General features: G+C 42.4%; 1 protein-coding gene across 1 annotated transcript in view; it reads left to right on the top strand.

The window, feature by feature from the left end:
* The window catches only part of spon1a (spondin 1a), a 374,574-nt gene that overhangs the window by 322,259 nt on the left and 28,750 nt on the right, over positions 1-23,565 (top strand). The window contains exons 10-15 of the mRNA XM_034188854.1: positions 7,784-7,859; positions 7,956-8,138; positions 9,553-9,723; positions 9,809-9,976; positions 15,370-15,534; positions 15,817-16,083. Coding sequence (XP_034044745.1) covers positions 7,784-7,859; positions 7,956-8,138; positions 9,553-9,723; positions 9,809-9,976; positions 15,370-15,534; positions 15,817-16,083 — 1,030 coding nt within the window. The remainder of the gene's footprint in view (positions 1-7,783; positions 7,860-7,955; positions 8,139-9,552; positions 9,724-9,808; positions 9,977-15,369; positions 15,535-15,816; positions 16,084-23,565) is intronic.

Genomic DNA, 23,565 nt, shown 5'->3' on the forward strand with positions numbered 1-23,565 from the left:
TTTAAGCATTTACAAAGAAGAAAGAGAAGGCAGAAGTGGGCAGAAGGGAGAAGAGAGAGTCCAAGACTGTGTTCTAACTTTTAAAGGGGATTGACGTCACCAAACTCCGCCCATTTAGGGTGGGTGTCATCTCACAGAATCATGTCCTCAGAACAGACAAAAATGATTCAACTATTTAAACACATTAATTAAATTGAAATATTACTTGTTCTAAGACACTCAAATGGACACATCATTATTAATAGTCAGTTAAACTAATCCTTTGGATAAACAGAGTACTTCAACATCAGCATTTTAGAATATGCAGAAAGGTCTCTCTCACACACACACACATCAGTTAAAAGAGCACAACAATAAATGGAATAATTACATGCAAAGCATTTTGTTTGGATACTCAATACAACCAACATTATAAGTCTTTAGATATCAATGAAAGAAATACTGATCTCAAATTTTATTTCAAACCAAAGGCCTTTCTTTGCTTTAAACCCAACATAAAGTTACAACCCCTGGCAAAAATTATGGAATCACCGGCCTCGGAGGATGTTCATTCAGTTGTTTAATTTTGTAGAAAAAAGCAGATCACAGACATGACACAAAACTAAAGTCATTTCAAATGGCAACTTTCTGGCTTTAAGAAACACTATAAGAAATCAAGAAAAAAAATTGTGGCAGTCAGTAACGGTTACTTTTTTAGACCAAGCAGAGGGAAAACAATATGGACTCACTCAATTCTGAGGAATAAATTATGGAATCACCCTGTAAATTTTCATACCCAAAATTAACACCTGCATCATATCAGATCTGCTCGTTAGTCTGCATCTAAAAAGTAGTGATCACACTTTGGAGAGCTGTTGCACCAAGTGGACTGACATGAATCATGGCTCCAACACGAGAGATGTCAATTGAAACAAAGGAGAGGATAATCAAACTCTTAAAAGAGGGTAAATCATCACGCAATGTCGCAAAAGATGTTGGTTGTTCACAGTCAGCTGTGTCTAAACTCTGGACCAAATACAAACAACATGGGAAACTTGTTAAAGGCAAACATACTGGTAGACCAAGGAAGACATCAAAGCGTCAAGACAGAAAACTTAAAGCAATATGTCTCAAAAATCAAAAATGCACAACAAAACAAATGAGGAATGAATGGGAGGAAACTGGAGTCAACATCTGTGACCGAACTGTAAGAAACCGCCTAAAGGAAATGGGATTTACATAAAGAAAAGCTAAACGAAAGGCATCATTAACACCTAAACAGAAAAAAAACAAGGTTACAATGGGCTAAGGAAAAGCAATCGTGGACTGTGGATGACTGGATGAAAGTCATATTCAGTGATGAATCTCGAATCTGCATTGGGCAAGGTGATGATGCTGGAACTTTTGTTTGGTGCCATTCCAATGAGATTTATAAAGATGACTGCCTGAAGAGAACATGTAAATTTCCACAGTCATTGATGATATGGGGCTGCATGTCAGGTAAAGGCACTGGGGAGATGGTTGTCATTACATCATCAATAAATGCACAAGTTTACGTTGATATTTTGGACACTTTTCTTATCCCATCAATTGAAAGGATGTTTAGGGATGATGAAATCATTTTTCAAGATGATAATGCATCTTGCCATAGAGTAAAAACTGTGAAAACATTCCTTGCAAAAAGACACATAGGGTCAATGTCATGGCCTGCAAATAGTCCCGATCTTAATCCAAATGAAAATCTTTGGTGGAAGTTGAAGAAAATGGTCCATGACAAGGCTCCAACCTGCAAAGCTGATCTGGCAACAGCAATCAGAGAAAGTTGGAGCCAGACTGATAAAGAGTACTGTTTGTCACTCATTAAGTCCATGCCTTAGAGACTGCAAGCTGTTATAAAAGCCAGAGGTGGTGCAACAAAATAGTAGTGATGTGTTGGAGCGTTCTTTTGTTTTTCATGATTCCATAATTTTTTCCTCAGAATTGAGTGATTCCATATTTTTTTTCCCTCTGCTTGGGCTAAAAAAGTAACCGTTACTGACTGCCACAATTTTTTTTTTTCCTGATTTCTTATACTGTTTCTTAAAGCCAGAAAGTTGCCATTTGAAATGACTTTAGTTTTGTGTCATGTCTGTGATCTGCTTTTTTTCTACAACATTAAACAACTGAATGAACATCCCCAGAGGCCGGTGATTCCATAATTTTTGCAAGGGGTTGTAGTTGTGGAGACCCAAATATTTATGGCCACATCTTGTTGTGGGGGATGTTTTGCAGTCTTGAGAGGTTCCTGCCTTAGTTTGATCATAAAGTTTGGTTTCTCCTGTCCTGGAGAAGCTCAGATTCTGACGTGGAGCAATTATAATGTCATGTAATTCATGATAACCGGAGTTTAACCGATAAAAGCCGAGGGCTCCCCTTTGAAACACTTTGAATTACGGTTTTGTTTTCCTCTGGAAAGCAGTGTTGGACCATCGGGGGACGTCTCCAAAACTTATCTGAAGATCTCCAGATGACTTAGGAATTTCTCCACTGAGAGTGGAAAGTACAGTCTGTCTTCTAGTTGTGTTTTTTTTTTTGTTGAAACATTAATGTACTTTGTTTAATTAGGTGCATCGAGGCCATCGCGCTACAATATATATACAGTGGGGAAAATAAGTATTTCACCCCCTGTCAGTTTTGCAGGTTTTCCCACCTACAAAGAATGGAGAGGTCTGTAATTTTTATCGTAGGTACGCTTCAACTGTGAGAGACAGAATCTAAAAAAAAAAAAAAATCCAGAAAATCACATTGTATGATTTTTAAATAATTAATTTGCATTTTATTGCATAGTAGAGAAGCTTGAATCTTCAACTGGACTGGGTTGCTTGACGTGAGGACATTTCGCTTCAAATCGCAGAAGCTTCCTCAGCTAAAATTCTTGCTCTGGTGGTCTGACTTCTGTCTTGACTCTTGTAGAGAAGAGTCCAGTCCAGTTGAAGATTCAAGCTTCTCTACTATGGAAACCACCTGGACAACTGAGAGCCTACACAGAAATTTTATTGCATAAAATAAGTATTTGACCCCTACCAACCAGCAAGGATTCTGGCTCTCACAGACCTGTTAATTTTTCTTGAAGAAGCCCTCTTATTCTGCACTCTTAACCTGTATTAATTGCACCTGTTTGAACTTGTTACCTGTATAAAAGACACCTGTTCAAACAATCAATCACACTCCAACCTGTCCACCATAGCCAAGACCAAAGAGCTGTCTAAGGACACCAGGGACAAAACTGTAGACCTGCACAAGGCTGGGATGGACTACAGGACAACAGGCAAGCAGCTTGGTAGAAGACAGCAACTGTTGTGATTATTTATTAGAATTATTCTGCACTCTTTACCTGTATTAATTGCACCTGTTTGAACTTGTTACCTGTATAAAAGACACCTGTTCAAACAATCAATCACACAACAACCTATCCACTTTGGACAAGACCAAAGAGCTGTCTAAGGACACCAGGGAAAAAACTGTAGACCTGCACAAGGCTGGGATGGACTACAGGACAACAGGCAAGCAGCTTGGTAGAAGACAACAACTGTTGTGATTATTTATTAGAAAGTGGAAGAAACACAAGATGACTGTCAATCTCCCTCGGTCTGGGATTCCATGCAAGATCTCAATTTGTGGGGTAAGGATGATTCTGAGAAAGCTCAGAACTACACAGGAGGACCTGGTCAATGACCTGAAGAAAGCTGGGACCACAGTCACAAAGATTAAATTAGTAACACATGATTCTGTCATGGTTTAAAAATCCGCAGGGCAGCAAGGTCCCCCTGCTCAAGCATGGAGGTGGAAACATCATACTCTGGGGGTGCTCTTCTGCAAAGGGGACAGGACGACTGCACCGTATTGAAGGGAGGATGGATGGGGTCATGTATTGCGAGATTTTGGCAAACAACCTCCTTCCCTCAGTAAGAGCATTGAAGATGGGTCATGGCTGGGTCTTCTAGCATGACAATGACCCCAAACACACAGCCAGGGCAACTAAGGAGGGGCTCCGTAAAAAGGATTTCATGGTCCTGGAGTGGCTTGGCCAGTCTCCAGACCTGAACTCAATAGAAAATCTTTGGAGGGAGCTGAAACTCCAAACCTGAGAGATTTGGAGAAGATCTGTATGGTGGAATGGACCAAAATCCCTGTTGCAGTGTGTGAAAACTTCGTCAAGAACTACAGGAAACGTCTGACCTGTGTAATGGCAGACAAATGTTTCTGTACCAATTGTTAAGCTCTGTTTTTCTAGGGGGTCAAATACTTATTTTATGCAATAGAATGCAAATTAATTATTTAAAAATCATACAATGTGATTTTCTGGATTTTTTAATAGATTCTGTCTCTCACAGTTGAAGTGTACCTACGATAAAAAATTACAGACCTCTCCATTCTTTGTAGGTGAGAAAACCTGCAAAACTGACAGGGGGCAAATACTTATTTTCCCCACTATATATATATATATATATATAATTTCAATTTATTTTCATTTATATAGTGCCAAATCACAACAGAATTGCCTCAAAGTGCTTCACACAGGCAAGGTCTAACCTTACCAACCCCCAGAGCAACAGTGGTAAGGAAAAACTCCTTCTGAGGAAGAAACCTCAAGCAGACCAGACTCAAAGGGGTGACCCTCTGCTTAGGCCATGCTACAAACATAAATTACAGAACAATTCACGTCCAAATATACAAGAAATGCTACTGGTGCACAGGACAGGAGGATCTCCAACACGAATACAACTCCCATCTCTGGATGGAGCTGCACCTTAAACAGACAGAAAAAAACAGAATCAGGCATCAGAAAGACAAAAAATACTGTATAATTTGCCAGCATTAAACAACAAGAAAATGTCAAGGCGGGCGGTTGCCCGACACCAGGAGCGGTTGGACCCGCGAAGCAGACTCCCAGACTTGGTTTAGGCGTGTGAGTAATCATGGTCTTTATTCCAGGCTCAGGTTCAGCACACAGGTGATCAGTCAGCGGAGCAGAAGCACAATATGGGTTTGGCATGAATGCAGTCATATTCAGGCAGGGTTCACAGGCACGAACAAACAGAGTTATCAAGGGTGAGGCAAAAAGGCGTGGTCGAGGAAAACAGAGCAAAACACGGTACACGGCAAGGCAAGAAATCAGGACGAAATACAGAGGTTGGGATGTGTGCATAGAGCGACAACAAACTGGCAGTGAGCTGTGAGACTGTGATGGTTTAAATAAGGAGCAAACAAATTAGGGTGATGTGAAGCAGGTGCAAGGAAGTCTCTGGAAGGGGGCGTGACCGGGGGAGCCAAAGGTTGTTCAGAGTACAAGATAGAAGGAAGGAAAGCACAGAGTGGAGTGAAGTAACAGACAAAGACACGTGAGCTGGAGCCAAGAGCGTAAGTAAGTGAGAACACAAAGCAGACTGGAACAAAGTGTGAGAGCAGGGCACAAAGCTAGTGGAGTGACGTGACAACACAGACAGAGATGTGAGAGGGATGAGAACAGAGCAGATGCAGGGCGTGGAGTGAAACAGAGCTACAACTGAAGACAAAATACACTTAACTGGAACATGACAAACTGATCAGAAAACATGGAGCATAGATAGTAAAGCAAAACTAAACAAGTATTAATAGTAAAATAAAAATAAAAATAAAAGTGATAACCTAATGAAACTGCATGAGAAAATAGAGATAAATACAAAATTAAACCAAAACTGACCCAACAAGGCGGTAAGACAAACCATAAGAAAAAGCAGTGACTAAATAATAACAGAAAACAAATCCTGACATAACTGTACAACATATATTACAAATGAGAGGAACTAGATAAAACAAGTGATAAATTAAACAAAAAACACAACTGACTGAAGAAAACTAGAACAAAATGAAAAGCCAAAGAAACAAGTAACAAAGAAAACAAAGTGACAAATCAAAACAGAACAGAGAATAATCACATGATGAAAATAAAATAACTAGTAAATCAAGATCGGGGCATGTGAAGGGGAAAAAAGAAAGAGGGAAAACCCAAATCAAACTCCAGATCAGGCCGAAATCGTGACAGAAAAACAGAGAAATACTAAGGTGATCGCCAGCCACTAGCCCTAAACTTCACTAAAAGACCCAGAATTTAGGTAAAGTCGAGGCCGCAGCACGCTCCAATTACTAATAAATGAATTAAAAGAGTAAAAAGTGTAAAACAAAACTGTACCAGTATGCTAGCCATATGAAAGGGAAAATAAGTGCGTCTTAAGTCTGGACTTGAAAATCTCCACAGAATCTGACTGTTTTATTGACGCAGGGAGATCATTCCACAGAACAGGGGCACGATAAGAGAAAGCTCTGTGACCCGCAGACTTCTTATTCAGCTTAGGGACACAAAGTAGTCCTGCACCCTGAGAACGTAAAGCCCGGGCCGGTACGTAAGGTTTAATTAGGTCAGCTAGGTAGGGAGGTGCCAGTCCATGAATAATTTTATAGGCTACTAGCAGAACCTTAAAATCTGATCTCACTGGGACAGGAAGCCAGTGAAGAGATGGCAAAATGGGTGTAATGTGGTTTTACGTTCTGGTTTGTGTCAAAAGTCTGGCTGCAGCATTTTGAACCAATTGGATACCCCTAATGCTAGACTGCGGTAAACCATATATATATATATATATAATGAAAATGGCTGTGCACTAATGTTCCCCATCCAACCTGATGGAGCCTGAGAGGTGCTGCAAAGAGGAATGGGCAAAACTGCCCAAAGATAGGTGTGATAGGTTGTAATTGCTGCCAAAGCTGCACCAACAATTTATTGAGCAAATGGTGTGAATACTTTTGTATGTGTGATTTCCTAGTTTTTCATTTTTAATAAATTTGTATATATATATATATTTATTTATTTTTTTTTTCAGGTTGTCATTATGGTGTATTGTGTGTAGAAATTTGAGAGAAAATAATGAATTTACTCCATTTTGGAATAAAGCTGTAACATATCAAAATATATAAAAAATGAAGTGCTGTGAATACTTTCCAGATGCACCGTACCTGTTTACATTGCAAAGTAACCTGGCTCAAGCCTACACACAATTAAACAAGAGGAGCACAAACACAATTCGTTGATCAGTTGAGGACAACTGACAGTCTTTTCCTCCAACAAATGAGATAAAACAGAAAATTTGAAGAACTTTTGTATAACTAATACATTTTAATCAAATCTTCCCAAACCCAAGGCCCCCCAACACACACATAAAATTTCCATACGTCTTTCCTCACTTTTAAATATCTTGTCTGTAGACAGACAGATGGACTGACAACAGAATGGTGGAAAAAAGATTAAATTAAACACTGTCCATTGCCTTCTGTGTTTTTTGTGATTGTCAATATAGATGCCACTTAAAATCTCTATTTGCCCAATTAGTCCAATAACACTGGTAATACAATAGAAGACCAGTTTAAAAGTAAATTGTGACATTTGTGTGACGGGTCTTAACATTTTCCCTGCCAGGTGAATAGTGAGACAGGACAACACAAAGCGAGAATAGCTTTAATGCTCAGAAGCTCACCTGCAACATCTAGAGGCAGCTAGTGAGCTTATAGAGTATGATGGTCATTGTATACACCTACGGAAAACAAACAATGCGCACTTGCACAGTTATCGCTTGCAGCTGTGTGGACATATATTTACATTTAAGTAAGGAGAAAGGTGCATGTGATGACTTTGCTGTGTCCTTAACATCACTCTTTCTGATAACGCAAACAGGACGATGCAGACGGATTGATTGCAGTGTGTGTGTGTGTGTGTGTGTGTGTGTGTCCACAGGGTGAACAGTGCAACATTGTTCCAGATAATGTGGATGATATTGTTGCAGATATTGCCCAGGAGGAGAAAGAGGAAGGTCTGAACGGTTCTTTTGTCTCTTACACCAGATTAAAAGCATAATTAAAAGTGGCTGACTATAATAGAGTCTCCATTCCATTTTCCTATAATGCAGATGATACCCCTGAGACATGTATCTACTCCAACTGGTCTCCATGGTCTGCCTGCAGCTCAGCCACATGTGAAAAGGGCAAGAGGATGAGGCAGAGGATGCTGAAGGCCCAGTTGGACCTGAGTGTGCCGTGCCCACACACACAGGATTTTGAGCCCTGCATGGGGCCTGGATGCAGTGATGAGGGTGAGACAGAAAAACAGCAAGTATACCACAACAGATACAGCAAACATTCCACAGTGTTTTATTTGCAGCAATATTAGTGCAGCAGATAAGAGAAAATTATTCAAATTGTGACACAAAAATGGGCAGCACGGTGGCTTAGTGGTTAGCACTGTTGCCTCACAGCGAGAAGGTCATGGGTTCAATTCCCATGGCCTTTCTGTGTGGAGTTTGCATGTTTCCCTGTGTTTGCGTGGGTTTCCTCCAGGTGCTCCGGTTTCCTCCCACATCCAAAGACATGCGGGTTAGGTGGATTGGAATCTTTAAATTGTCCGTAGGTGTGTGTGTGGGTGTGTCTGTGTTTGTTTGTCTGTTTGTGGCCCTGCGACAGACTGGGGTCCTGTCCTGGGTGTACCCCGCCTCACGCTCTATGGCTGCTGGGATAGGCTCCAGCCCCCCGCGACCCTTAAATGGACTAAGCGGTAGAAGATGAATGAATAAATGAATGAATGACACAAATATCAAATTTTGTATGAATAATCTAAAAAAAAAGATTTTTGGCCACTAAAACTGCCAGAAGTAACCTTTTAGGATGATTTTCAGATCAATTATAATTAGTGATGTGAGGGATCACAGGTGATCTGTAATCTCTCTAGACCACCCTTAATTGCAACGTTTACATAATAGTGTGAAATTCAGATTTCTTGGTTTTTAAAGTAATAACTTTGTAAATGTTGATGCAGAGTTGCAGTGAATCAAAGTGTGTTTGTGTGATCACAGTTTGTTAAAAGCAGGCAGTCTGCTTTAGTTTTGGTGCATTTGTGGGTCCAAACATGGGAAATTAACATTTCCAAAACATTAGGAGTTAAGGACAAAGTGTCAGTCGTCTTGTCCCTCTGTTGCTGTGAGCCCTCTGAAATGAGTAATGTGCTCCAAGTGCAGGTGCAGCCTGTTGTATGACAAATGTATTGTTACCTAAAGTGCCATATCAAAAAAAATTATTGTTGCTACCCCCTCACCAGACAATGTAAACATCTTCTATTTGAAAACAAACTTGAAGTTATAAACTTTGATCTACTTTGCTACATTTCATTTTTCTTTTTTGTGATTTTGAATATGCCATCCATTTTGGAAATTTAAATGGATTTTTTTTTTTTAATGAGCAAGTGACACTACTTATGCAAATTGCATAGCTTGTCACCGTGTTAACAATTCTGCCCACATTTGCAGTAATGCCCGGCACAATGTGATCTGATAACATGTCTGCTGAAAATTCAACATAAAACGGTATATAAGCATTTTTGAAAAAAAAAAAAAAAACAAAGCTCTGCAGGTATACCTATACACCTGAAACATTACAGTGTGATTTGATAGTTATGAATGTGGAACCATCCTTATGCCTCAGTGGCATCTACATTGTTGTCCTTTGGCTCTTTAGATGCATCTACCTGTATGATGTCAGAGTGGATTACCTGGTCTCCATGCAGTGTGTCTTGTGGGATGGGTATGCGTTCCCGGGAGCGTTATGTTAAGCAGTTCCCTGACGATGGTTCAGTGTGCACCCTGCCTACTGAAGAGACAGAAGATTGTGTGGTCAATGAGGATTGCAGTGAGTTTTCTGTTTCCTCTTATTCAGTTCTTATTTTCTTATGTACATAGCAGCTTAGGTTTACCCCAAATCTCTCTTGCTCCAGCTTCCAGCAGTTGCCTGGTTACAGAGTGGGGTGAATGGGATGTCTGCAGTGCCACTTGTGGCCTTGGCAAAAAGAGGCGGGAGCGAATGGTAAAAATGCCTCCGGCAGATGGCTCTATTTGTGGGGCAGAGGTGCTAGAGGTGGAAAACTGCATGATGCCAGAATGCCGTGAGTAGCAGCAAATTATTCAAGAAGCTGTTTCTGCAATTAAAAGAAAATTGTACACCACTGTGGTGCAACAAGAAATGTATTTCAGTCTCATTCTCACTTTCACGGATACACATCCTGGACGATCTGGAAGATCACGGCTGCCCACTAATGTGATCTGCTGCATTGTTTGATTACATAAAGCACAGGGTGTATGTATCATGTATCCAAAAACACAGAAATGCAAGGGATTACCAAACTATGTCAAAGTTAGGAACAGGACAAAATAAATCATTAAACATCTTTAAAATCCTGCCATGATCAAAACAAGACTACTTCACAAAGATGGAGTATCCTGGTTCACAATGGATGCTCCTGTCTGACCACCAAAGGTTTTCCAAGGCATGGACAACAAATCAGAGTGTCTGGGTTTGTGATTGTCCTGCATCAAGACTAAGATCCAGGCTTTCAATGTCTTCCTGAACTCGGACATCAGAATTGTATCTGTGTGTGGTCAAAGTGGTGAGCTTGGAGAGACAGTCACTTATCTTGGCAGTGAGATTCTTGTCACTGGGTCCTCAACCTCTAAGATCAGGAGATGACTCAGACAAAAAGTAAAACTTTTCACATAAAACTGGTACTTGTAGCACATTGATCAACACCGCTAACATGTTTTGACTGGATTAACGATACCTTAAGGTGTCCCTGCCACGCCATGACGTTTTTACATATTCTTGAAGAATAAAAAAAGCTTTTTCCACATGTTGTCTTTGTTTTTTTTTACCATAAAATTACACTGAACAAGGACTTAGACGTTTCGTTACTCATCTTAGATTTTGTATTTACCGCCTCCGAGTTGACCTACTTTTTCGCTGTGACGGATGTGACGTCATTCGAGTAGATGTTTCGCAGCGCCGCTCTGTTTACCAAAACGGCAGACACGGACAGCGAAGGCATAGTGCGCGATTATAGCGAAGATTTAAGTGACATATTGATTGTTTTTGAAGAAGATGAGGAAGTTTCTGATAAACATTTTTCTACAATATTATGCCATCCCATTTGGGTCTACAGCTTTTCAGATAAAGATTTGCAATCATTTGCTTTGAATAAAAAGTGAAGAATTAGCAATCACAAGAAGCTAACTTATAAATGATTAAATATATACAGAATGTACAGAAACTTTATTTTCAATGATTTTAGAACAAACTCCTGAATTTAAGCACGCTGAGCTGCTGAAATAATTTTTTCATACACAAACACACCGTGCCAGGAATAAATGATCATTTATAAGAAAGTGGTGAGTGAACAAACCATTCTGTGTCGTCCTCCTCAGTGCTGCTGCTGTCAGCTGACAGCTGCACTTCATCCTCTTTCTGTCGCGTTCGGCTGGAACACACACAGTTTGGAGCCGCTCATTATTTACACTGTTAATATCTTCATCAGAAACTTCCTCATCTTCTTCAAAAACAATTGATATGTCACTTAAATCTTCGCTATAATCGTGCACTATGCCTTCACTGTCCGTGTGTGCCGTACTGGTAAACAGAGCAGGTCAACTCAGAGGCGGTAAATTCAAATTCTCAGATGGGTAACAAAATGTCTAAATCCTTGTTCAGTGTAATTTTATGGTAAAAAAACAAAGACAACATGTGGAAGAAGCTTTTTTATTCTTCAAGAATATGTAAAAACGTCATAGCGTGGCAGGGACCCCTTAAGCACATTGTGTGGCAACTGGATGCTGACAACATGTTCCTGAATGGACTACCTCCTTAGCGACCGGACTGAACTGTGCTCTTCAAATTAATACAAGGTTGTAATTGTTTCTTTTATTTCTGTTACCTGTCTAGCAATTCTGTTAGGTTTTACAGTTTTTCTCAATTGCTCAGACACAATTCCTGGAACAACTCACACTTTTCGCAAATCTTTCACACACAGTTGCATTGTTGTATGAACCCAGTATGACATGGTGGTGGAGGATGCCACAATTGCTAATGGCTGCACACATGGTGATGTTGCCTCCCCTCTGGCCTGTAACTTGTGTGAGTGCACACTGTCCAATGATGTTGCAGCTCCTTTTGTGCCTTTATGTGAGACTGAACCCTGCTTCATCGATAAAGATGTATTCATGAGGGTCTGTTGGGTGTGCGTGTATGTGGGTTTGTTTATGTGTTTGTGTGCTCCCGGTCCTGGTTATTTGTCTGTGTCTTGTACTTTGTGTTCGTTCTCCTGTTTGTCTTGTGTCTGGTTCCCCTTGTGGCTTGCCCTTGATCTTTGTCCTTGATCTGTCTTTGTCGTCTTTGTCTCTGTCTCCCTTCCCCTGTCTAGGGTCCATTAATATTGTCCTCTGTCATGGTCTGTCAACTGTGTGTGGCCTCCTGGGGTGTGTGTTCTCTGTACGTTCCTCTGTCACTGTCAGCCAGCTGTGTGTGGCCTCCTGGTGTGTGTTTGATCTGTACGTTCCCCCGTCTCGGTCAGTCAGCAGTGTGTGGCTTCCTGGTGTGTGATTACTTTGCACATTCCTCTATTCCATGTGCGAGTGTCCCTGCCCTTGAGTTCCTTTTTGCCTGTTTGGTGTCACTGCAGTGATCATGTTTTATGTTTCGCTTCCTGCTGGCACTGTGCTCACTATTGTTCTACATGTTTATGTCCTTGTGTTCTGGTATTAGTTTCAACTATTGTGTTGTTTTCTGTTGTATAATTTTATGAGAGTATTCTTTCTTGTATTAGTTCTGGTTTGTCCTGTCTCAGTTCTACTTTTACATGGGTTTAGTTCCATGTTAGTTCTGTAGTTTTGCACTGTGATTTATGTTTGTTTTTGTTACTTCTTCTGTGGTAATAATGTTATTGTTGTATTTATTGTTGTGTTTTATTTTCTGATTATTTTTGAGTTCTTGGTTTTGTTTTCAGTCACCTTATGTTTAATTAGATTTCATGTGCATTCGTCCTCCTTTGAATCTGCCTCATAGTGAAGGCATGATTGGAAATCACCATACGAGGGCTGTCAATAAAGTATAGGTCCTTTTTATTTTTTTCAAAAACTATATGGATTTCATTCATATGTTTTTACGTCAGACATGCTTGAACCCTCGTGCGCATGCGTGAGTTTTTCCACGCTTGTCGGTGACGTCATTCGCCTGTGAGCACTCCTTGTGGGAGGAGTCGTCCAGCCCCTCGTCGGAATTCCTTTGTCTGAGAAGTTGCTGAGAGACTGGCCCTTTGTTTGATCAAAATTTTTTCTAAACCTGTGAGACACATCGTGTTATGTGTCGACGCAGATTGAGGAGCGAACCTGCGTCAGACAGGACCCAGCACTAAAAATAACCAGAAAGCGGTTCCTTCAACAAAAAACAATTTATTTTTCACCTGTGCCTAAATAAATTATACAAAAAACCCCAACCCAATGTCCTTCAAGAGGAGTGACTGCTGGCACGCTCTCCAGTGTTCATGGGGAGAGAAGTCCGGTGCTCCTGGACTCACTACCATCAAACAGACACCCCCCAGGTGGACACGACAAACTGACTCTCTGTTGAAGCACAGAAGATGTGAGGTACGTTAGCAGTTATAGCAATTTCTTTCACAAAACACATGCTATCAGCAACACATCAAGGTCTGTACTTTTTATCTTTATGCACATGAGCAGCTTCTCACAATAAGTGGAGGATCACTTATCCTGCACGCCACAGCAGTGAGAAGCAAGCCACACCATTCTCATCACAATTTCACGTATACTATGTAGCAAAACATCAAGTTACTATCTACAATTAGTCCAACAGTTAATTACCTTTACTGTGTGCTGACAGCATGTGTCCTCACCCTTCGTTGCTTCACAGGCTTAATGTGTCAAACCCAGGTGCGGTCCTCAGCGTCTCACAAACGAACATCACAAGATCGAGTTCCCGTCAGTTCTGCTTGATTCACACATGCCTTAAAAGCAGAACGCCATCCAATTATCCGCTACAGCTGAAAGTCTTTAGGGCTGCACGTGAGCACCAGTCCCAGGTGCCTCACATGATATTGACGAGGGTGAGGATTCTTCAGCCAGCACCTTTTTTCCACAGACAAATCAGCTTCCATGCCACCTGAGGAGCAAAGAAAAGAAAACAACACCAAAACCTCCAGCCACACCCCCCAACACACAACACATCAAAGTGGACACGGTTCGAAAAATTAAGGTGGTTTTCAGTGAAAATTTTAACGGCTGATGAGAGATTTTGAGGTGATACTGTCGCTTTAAGGACTTCCCACGGTGCGAGACGTCGTGCAGTGCTCTCAGGCACCGTCGTCAGCCTGTTTCAAGCTGAAAACCTCCACATTTCAGGCTCTATTGATCCAGGACATCGTGAGAGAACAGAGAAGTTTCAGAAGAAGTCGGTTTCAGCATTTTATCTGGATATTCCACTGTTAAAGGAGATTTTTTTAATGAAAGATGTGCGGACGGATTGCAGCGTCGGCTCGCAGCCGCCGCGACGCTCCGCCACAGGAAAAACACCTCCGTTGGAAGCCTTAAGGACAAGTTGGAACATGTCCAGCTGTTAAACAATTTCTCATATACTCACTCCACTGAAAGCCATCAAAAGCCGCCTGGATTTTACAAATGGTTATCAACACGGAGGTGTTTTTCCTGTGCTGCCGCATCCCGTCCGCACGTCTTTCATTAAAAAAATATCCTTTAACAGTGGAATATCCGGATAAAATGCTGAAACCGACTTCTTCTGAAACTTCTCTGTTCTCTCACGACGTCCTGGATCAATAGAGCCTGAAATGTGGAGGTTTTCAGCTTGAAACAGGCTGACGACAGCGCCTGAGAGCACTGCGCGACGTCTCGCACCGTGGGAAGTCCTTAAAGCGACAGTATCACCTCAAAATCTCTCATCAGCCGTTAAAATTTTCACTGAAAACCAGCTTAATTTTTTGAACTGTGTCCACTTCGATGTGTCTCACAGGTTTAGAAAAAATTTTGATCAAACAAAGCGCCAGTCTCTCAGCAACTTCTCAGACAAAGGAATTCCGACGAGGGGCTGGACGACTCCTCCCACAAGGAGTGCTCACAGGCGAATGACGTCACCGACAGGCGTGGAAAAACTCACGCATGCGCACGAGGGTTCAAGCATGTCTGATGTAAAAACATATGAATGAAATCCATATAGTTTTTGAAAAAAATAAAAAGGACCTATACTTTATTGACAGCCCTCGTATATGGCACTTTAAATAAATTGTCTTCTACTGTACTGATGCATCAGAGTCAAACACATTTTTAGTCTTCATTGTATGCCTTTTAATATGAAGTTGCACAATCTGATAGTGTTTATTGTTCCTGTAATTGGGTTAACAGCATGGATCTATTCAGTCACTCACTGCATGTTCAATCTGTTAAATGTGAGGGGTTTGTTAGTGAGAGACTCCGTTTTGTACAGATACAATCCCTTGCTTGCTGACCCCATGGTCGGACTGGAGTGACTGCAGTGTGACATGTGGGAAGGGTTTACGGACACGCCAGCGAATGCTTAAGTCTCCTGTGGAACTGGGAGAGTGCACAGAAGATTTGGAGCAAGTGGAAAAATGCATGCTACCAGAGTGTCGTACGTAGGAATCACCCCACTTACACACTCCCAGACATGTGACTATTCACACACTTCTTATTTGCACATTTTTACTATGAATTATTCAGTGTTTATTGTACATGCTTGTACATACTTGTACAGAGAGTGCAGCTCAAACTGGAGTCAAATTCCTTGTATTCTTGTAGATATTTGGCGCATAAAGGCTATTCTGATTCTGATGAATGCACATAGGAATTCATTTGCTTACCATTTTTTTGATGAAAGTGAGAGCTGCATCTAATTTTGTTTCTGTCTCCTCAGCTATTGACTGTGTTATGTCAGAGTGGAGTGAATGGTCTGAGTGTAATAAGTCATGCGGAAAAGGCCATACAATCCGGACACGCATGGTGACGCTGGAGCCTCAGTTTGGAGGCAATCTCTGTCCTGAAACCATCCAGAGGAAGAAATGTAAGATCAGGAAGTGCAACCGTGGCCAGGCGCACAGTGATGAAAAGAAACGACGCAAGGAGCTACGTGAAAAGAGGAGAAGCAAATTTTTCAGGGGCGAGGGTGGTCCCGAACACCCAGGTTGGTATCCACACGTAGAATGTTAATATGGTTATTGCACCCTAGTGGCCAGTTGCAATATAGATCAGTAATCCTTCCTTGTTTAGGGAGACTCACAAAGGACATTTTATGGAATGTCACCTGACCAGCAAAGGCCACTGCAGATATTGTGGTGCCTTTCTTGACAATCTATAGCACACAGTCTAAAGCAGGGGTAGGCAACCTGTTCCAGAAAGAGCCATGAGGGTGCAGGTTTTCTTTGCAGCCACTGACTCCACCAGGTGATTTTACTGATTAATATCACTTTGAGCAGATGGAATCAGTTAATCAGTGAAATCACCTGGTGGAGTCAGTGGCTGCAAAGAAAACCTGCACCCTCATGGCTCTTTCTGGAACAGGTTGCCTACCCCTGGTCTTAAGTGTACAGACAAGTGCATTTGGTGTGGGTAAATCAATTCTGCACGTGACACTGTGGACAATCTGAGTGCACATTAAGGGACAGTGTGCAAAAACGGTTGCATATAGTCAGTTAGTCATGGGTTTGTTTTGGGCATAGCATCAAATTAATATTTCAGATCATCATCTTCTCCTTCAAGAGCTAGGTTACAATGGAACCTGGTGCTTTGCTACTTAGATGTTGGACTCAGTGGTGAGGTAATAGATCTGCATTCAGTGTGCCAAAGCGCATTAGCAGAGAGCAGGTATCACCGCTTCCTAAGATTAAGCAGTACAGTGACCTTTTTGTTTACTTTTATTTATTATTTTTTTTTATTGTTGTCGTCAGTGCAATTTCACTGTGTCCAAGCATAGCAGGCATGTACTGTATCTTCAACCTGCCCATGAAAGGCCTATCTTAATACTGCACTTTAGGAATACCAGGCAACTTTGTGCTTGACTTTCATCAGTTTTTTTTTTTTTTGTCTATGGTGCTGTATTTTATTTTAGCCATCCACCATTAGCCATACAGCTTCTGAAAAATGCACACAGTTTCAGAGCTATTTTTAGAATAAAAGTGACAACCTCAGGTGTTGACCAATTACCTGGCTGAAAGTCACGACACCTGTGTCCACTTCATGCATAGTTTAGTACACACAGTCAATCTGGGCTGCTTTTTGTCTACAAATGTACTTTGGCTTTAGTTAGGCTTTCAAATCAAATTCTTGTATTTTGCGATAAACATACAGCTGTGCCAGGTCATTTGGGCAGTTTCTGTATTGTGATTTAAAAAGAGTTAACACAGTTGTTTGACAGTAAATTGCTTCACCCAACCACAGACTATGAGTGACAAAAAAGTGTTTGTTTTACCATCCATATTCTCTGAAAAATGCCCCCCACCCCCCACCCCCCAAAAAAAATCAAAAATTCTGCTAGACTATGTTAACTTTTGAGCACAACTATACAGTGAGGAAAATAAGAATTTGAACACCCTGCAATTTTGCAAGTTCTCCCACTTAGAAATCATGCAGGGGTCTGAAATTTTCATCTTAGGTGCATGTCCATTGTGAGAGACATAATCTAAAAAAAAAAAAAAAAATCGGAAATCACAATGTACGATTTTTTAATAATTTATTTGTATGTTACTGCTGCTTGTAAGTATTTGAACACCTACCAACCAGCAAGAATTCTGGCTCACACAGACCTGTTCATTTTTCTTTAAGAAGCCCTCTTATTCTGCACTCTTTACCTGCATTAATTGCACCTGTTTGAACTTGTTACTTGTATAAAAGACATGTGTTCACACACTTAATCAATCACACTCCAACCTGTCCACCATAGCCAAGACCAAAGAGCTGTCTAAGGACACCAGGGACAAAACTGTAGACCTGCACAAGGCTGGGATGGATTACAGGACAACAGGCAAGCAGCTTGGTAGAAGACAACAACTTTTATGATTATTTATTAGAAAGTGGAAGAAACACAAGATCTCAGTCTGGGATTCCATGCAAGATCTCACTTTGTGAGGTAAGGATGATTCTGAGAAAGCTCAAAACTACACAGGAGGACCTGGTCAATGACCTGAAGAGAGCTGGGACCACAGTTACAAAGATTACATTAGTAACACATGATGCTGTCATGGTTTAAAATCCTGCAGGGCAGCAAGGTCCCCCTGGTCAAGCCAGCACATGTCCAGGCCCATTTGAAGTTCACCAGTGACCATCTGGATGATCCAGAGGGGGCATGGGAGAAGGTCATGTGGTCAGATGAGACCAGAATAGAGCTTTTTGGAATCAACTCCACTTATCATGTTTTGAGGATGAGAACAACCCCAAGAAAACCATCCCAACCGTGAAGCATGGGGGTGGAAACATCATACTCTGGGGGTGCTCTTCTGCAAAGGGGACAGGATGACTGCACCTTATTGAAGGGAGGATGGATGGGGTCATGTATTGCGAGATTTTGGCAAACAACCTCCTTCCCTCAGTAAGAGCATTGAAGATGGGTCATAGCTGGGTCTTCCAGCATGACAATGACCCCAAACACACAGCCAGGGCAACTAAGGAGGGGCTCCATAAGAAGCATTTCAAGGTCCTGGAGCGGCCTGGTCAGTCTCCAGGCCTGAACTCAATAGAAAATCTTTGGAGGGAGCTGAAACTCCAAACCTGAAAGATTTGGAGAAGATCTGTATGGAGGAGTGGACCAAAATCCCTGTTGCAGTGTGTGCAAACCTGGTGAACAACTACAGGAAACGTCTGACCTCTGTAATTGCAAACAAAGGCTACTGTACCAAATATTAACATTGGTTTTCACAGGTGTTCAAATACTTGTTTGCAGCAGTAACATACAAATAAATTATTTAAAAAAAATCATACATTGTGATTTCCAGATCTTTTTTAGATTATGTCTCTCACAGTGGACATGCACCTAAGATGAAAATTTCAGACCCCTCCATGATTTCTAAGTGGGAGAACTTGCAAAATCGCAGGGTGTTCAAATACTTATTTTCCTCACTGTATGTCCATCTCCGCCTCTTTATAACCTGCAGTGTATTCACAAAAAAAAAAAACACAAAACAAAAACCATTGCATACGTCTCAATAAGACTGACTAATAATGATTGCATACTGTCGCTGATTTCACTCCTGTTGTGTTCACACACAGAGCCATGTAGAATCTTTTGTCCACAGAAAAAACAGTGTCCCTGGTCAGCCATCTCCAGACTTGCTGGACACAGGGCACCTGATCACATTAGCTTAGCCAGTAACTCAAAGGGATCTGATCTGAGCTGATCCACGTCACGGCTGTTCTGTTAACAGCGGCCACTCGTCATCACCTTTCTGTCTATAACTCTGTAATCACAGAAGCGGCTTCTTCAGTGAGCCTCGCTGGCATTCCGCATCTAGCATCTTAAATTAGAGTGACAAAATGCCACGGCACAAACCACAAACACAGTTGATTCAATACTTTCGGTAGAGGAAACGTGCTTTGTTCTTCTGGCCACACAAATGGAAAGAATAAAATCCGTGGTTAGATTTCATGCTGTGCTGGGCTTCATTTGTGCAGTCTGTCCCAGAGGCACTAAAAAAAAAAAAAATAATTTCAGTATCCTCCTCAAAATTTTATCTTTGGAAAATCTGTAATAAGCAACAGTAGTTGTTTTAGCGCATCCTTGTAAAACACACATTTTAAACATTCTGATGTATTCACTGTCAAAATCCACAAAAAAAATGCTAATTTCACACTGTAAAAAATGTTTTTTTTTTTCCTCTTTCACTTCAGTAGAGGTCCTTGATGGAGCGTTACCATACATGATGTCATATATTTATAAATGTTCATGTTTTTGAGCATTCATCAGCAGCAAGTGAAATCAGGCTAAATTCCACATGTTTATGACTTAATTTCTCAGGGCATATAGTAGGGCTGCAACAACGAATCGATAAAATCAATAAAAATCAATGACAACAGGTGTTGGCAACAAATTGCATCATCGATGCGTTGTGTCCAGCGAGCTTCTGACGCCAGTAGCGACCAGTGCACAGAGCAGATCAGACGCTATTTCGTAGAACTACACAGTTAGAATATGGCAGATGCAAGTAGACAAAAGAAAGTTAAGACTTCAAAAGTGTGGGAGCACTTTACGTTAAACAACGCAAAGACGTTTGTTAACTGCAGCATTTGCAAGTCGGACCTCGCATGGCACGGGAGTATGACGGTAATGATGCAACATCTCAAACAAAAGCATATCGGAGTCATCAACGAGGAAGGGGAGAGCTCAGTGTCTGGGCAAGTTAACAAATGTTTGTTTATTTTTGTGTAAGCAGTCGTAACGTCTCAGTATGACAAGTCAGGCAGTGATATGAAGCCTGACGGTTGGATCTATCAGGCTCAGGCTGTTTGCACGTCTCCCAGAGCAGCAAGATGAGGGGCAGACAGTGAGAGAAAAAAAAAGAAACATTAACAGCACCGACAGTTTTTTATCAATGTTGTCAAAGTCCGACCATCAATATTAATGCCTGTCCGATTGTCCGGGACAAGTGTAAAATGTGATCGGACAAGTAATAGCTCTAAATCGTTGTCCGACCGGAGAACTGGCATTTTTTTTTTCTTCCTTGGTTTAAAATGTTCATATTCTTCTCGCACCTCATGAGAAAACATCTTCGGTTTTTCCTGCCACACTCCACGCAGTGGACAATCGGAAAACATAACATCGAGTTCTCCCCAGACAGTGGAACAACGACGCCGCGCCATCAGTGTTCTGACAGCGCCGTCACACTCTGCAGTACTCTCAGGTAGTTTTTAAAAATTCAGCCAGGCTGTTTGTGCAGAACAGAAGTGGCTGCTCCCCCTCCCCCGCAGACAGAGAGCGAAGCAGAAAAAAACTCTGTCAGTGTTCACATAAAAAGAGCTCCTTCTGGATGTATAGCTCCAGAAATTCATTTATAGGCTTTATTTTACTGTTGAAAGTCTTCATGTTTCCAAAGTTTGCTCAAATATGGTGTGAGAGAGAGAGACAGAGAGATAGAGGGAGAAAGCGAGGGAGAGAGAGAGAGAGAGAGAGACAGAGAGAGAGAGGGAAAGAGCGAGGGAGAGAGAGAGAGAGAGAGAGGGGGGGGAGAGAGAAAGAGAGAGAGAGAAAGAGAGAGACAGAAAGAGAGACAGACAGAGAGAGAGAGAGAGAGGGAGAGAGAGAGAGAGAGAGAGAGAGGGAGAGAGAAAGAGAGAGACAGAGAGAGAGAGACAGAGAGAGAGAGAGTGAGAGAGAGACAGAGAGAGAGAGAGAGGGAGAGAGAAAGAGAGAGAGAGAGACAGAGAGAGAGGGAGGGAGAGAGAGAGAAAGACAGAGGGAGAGAGAGAGAGACAGAGAGAGAGAGAGAGAGAGAGAGACAGAGAGAGAGAGAAAGAGAGAGTGAGAGCCAGAGAGAGAGGGAGAGAGAAAGAGAGAGAGAGCGAGAGAGAGACTTTTGACTTTTAAAAACCATTTATTTGATTAATTAATCAGTTATCAGTCAAAACAATAAATTTAAAATATAAAATCAACACAACAAACTTAAAAACCACAAAGTCTAATAGTCCATAAGCAGCTGCGCCCCTCTCGGTTCACAGAGTGCCCCCCCTATTGTCCACGCAGCGTCAAACTCTTCCAGCTCCCCTGCCAATGAGCTGTATGCAAACTCCAGCCTGAGGCATGCTCTTATCAGTCTCTTCAACAGGAGTTCAGGGTCTGTGCAGCCTGTACCCGCTCTCCGGTTCCTCCTTGTTATCCAAATACTCATCTTGGCCTGTCCCAAGATGAAATTGGTCACTGATATATTCCTACGCTGCACTCCTGAAAATTTTGGTCCAAACACAAAGAGCTCTTCAGTAAAATCTCGCCCAAGTCTCTGAAGCCATAGTCCCAGGACATTAAAAAGGGGTATCAGACGAGGGCAGGTCAGCCACAGGTGCTCCAGGGTCTCCTCTGCTGAGCAAAAGTCACACTGACTGGTTGTGCCCGGGTCAGAGTGAGCCACATGTCTGTTCGTAGCCACGGCTCCATGCACCACCCTCCACTGGAGATCAGCACAGCGTTTCTCAATAGGAGGGCAGTACAGGGACCTCCAACTGCCTCTGGGAGATGCCCCCGGGGCCAACACACCCGACCACCCGGACTCTGCAGTAGCAGCCAACTCGGCTCTGTGGCGGACTTTCATGACCATCATGTATATGTCCTTCTTTTCCATTGTAGCCATATCTGACAAAACTGGAAAGGACGACAGTATTCCTGTCGGCTCTGACTGCAGTCCTGCAACCCGCACCGACAGCGGAGGAAACCGCACAGGGCGAACCAGCGAATGGCGTCTGTAAATTTCTAAGGCTTCTCTGAAGTGTGTTGGCAACCCACTCCTGACCTCGCCCAAAAGCCGTTCCATCACTCGCTGAGACCTAATCCCAGTCTCCTGACACAGTTGAGCAGCACTTTTCCAACTGTCCTCTGCCCTCAGGTCGGCCAGCCTGGTCAGTCCTGCCACTACAAACGCTTGTTTCAGCTGGGGAGATTCCAGCAGGCCACTGCTAATGACGGGGTTATGGAAGAGTGGCTCTTCTCCTGCACATCCATAAAGCTCCTGTCGTGAAAACGACAACACCGAACTCCAAGCTTTCAACACAGAACAATAAAAAGTTGTTGTTCCTGCGAGCTCCACACCAGTCAGATTCATCAGAAATAAATGTCTGTAGTACCCAAATCCTCCAACTCTGCGAAGCAGAATGGCCGCCATCTCTGTCCACAGCTGCTGTGGGCCGTAGAGCAACCTCTGCACAGTCTGTAAACGAAGAGCCACAACTCGACTGCCCGTGTCTATCAGCGCCTGCCCACCTTCATCCACCGACAAGTGCAAAGCGGCCGCCTTTAGCCAGTGAAACCCACTCCAGAAAAAATCCACCAGCTTCCTTTGTATGTTCACCACCACAGAGTCTGGAGGCTGCAAAACGGTGAAATGATGCCACATACAAGAGGCAGCCAGGGTGTTGACCACCAGAGTCCTCCCCCTATAAGACAGCTGGGGCTGGACCCAAGTCCAACGAGACAATTGGGCACTCACTTTTTCCACAAGACCCTCCCAGTTTTTCATTTGAAATTCATCACTCCCTAGGAACACACCCAAATACTTAAGCCCCTCTGTGCTCCATTGCAGTCCTCCTGGAAGGATCGGTCTCACCTGATGGTCCCACCGACCGAGGAGGAAGCCCTCACACTTGGCCCAGTTCACCCGTGCAGATGAGGCCCGTTCATACAAAGACAACTTTTGTCCTAAAGTGTCCAGATCCTCCTGTGACGATATACACACTGTGATATCATCTGCGTAAGCTGATGTCTGAATAGGCTTCGAAATCTGCTCCACCACCAGGCCCTTCAGCCCCCTCCTAAGCTGATATAGAAGTGGTTCAATAGTCAACACATAAAGCATCCCAGACAGAGGACACCCCTGCCTGATGCCACTTTGCACCTTCACGGGTCGACTCAGCCCTCCCCCCACTCTGAGAAGCACCGTAGCCCCCGCATAGAGAGCACCAATCCATGATGTAA

Source organism: Thalassophryne amazonica, chromosome 2 (genome assembly GCF_902500255.1).
Source record: "Thalassophryne amazonica chromosome 2, fThaAma1.1, whole genome shotgun sequence".
Classification (NCBI taxonomy): domain Eukaryota; kingdom Metazoa; phylum Chordata; class Actinopteri; order Batrachoidiformes; family Batrachoididae; genus Thalassophryne; species Thalassophryne amazonica.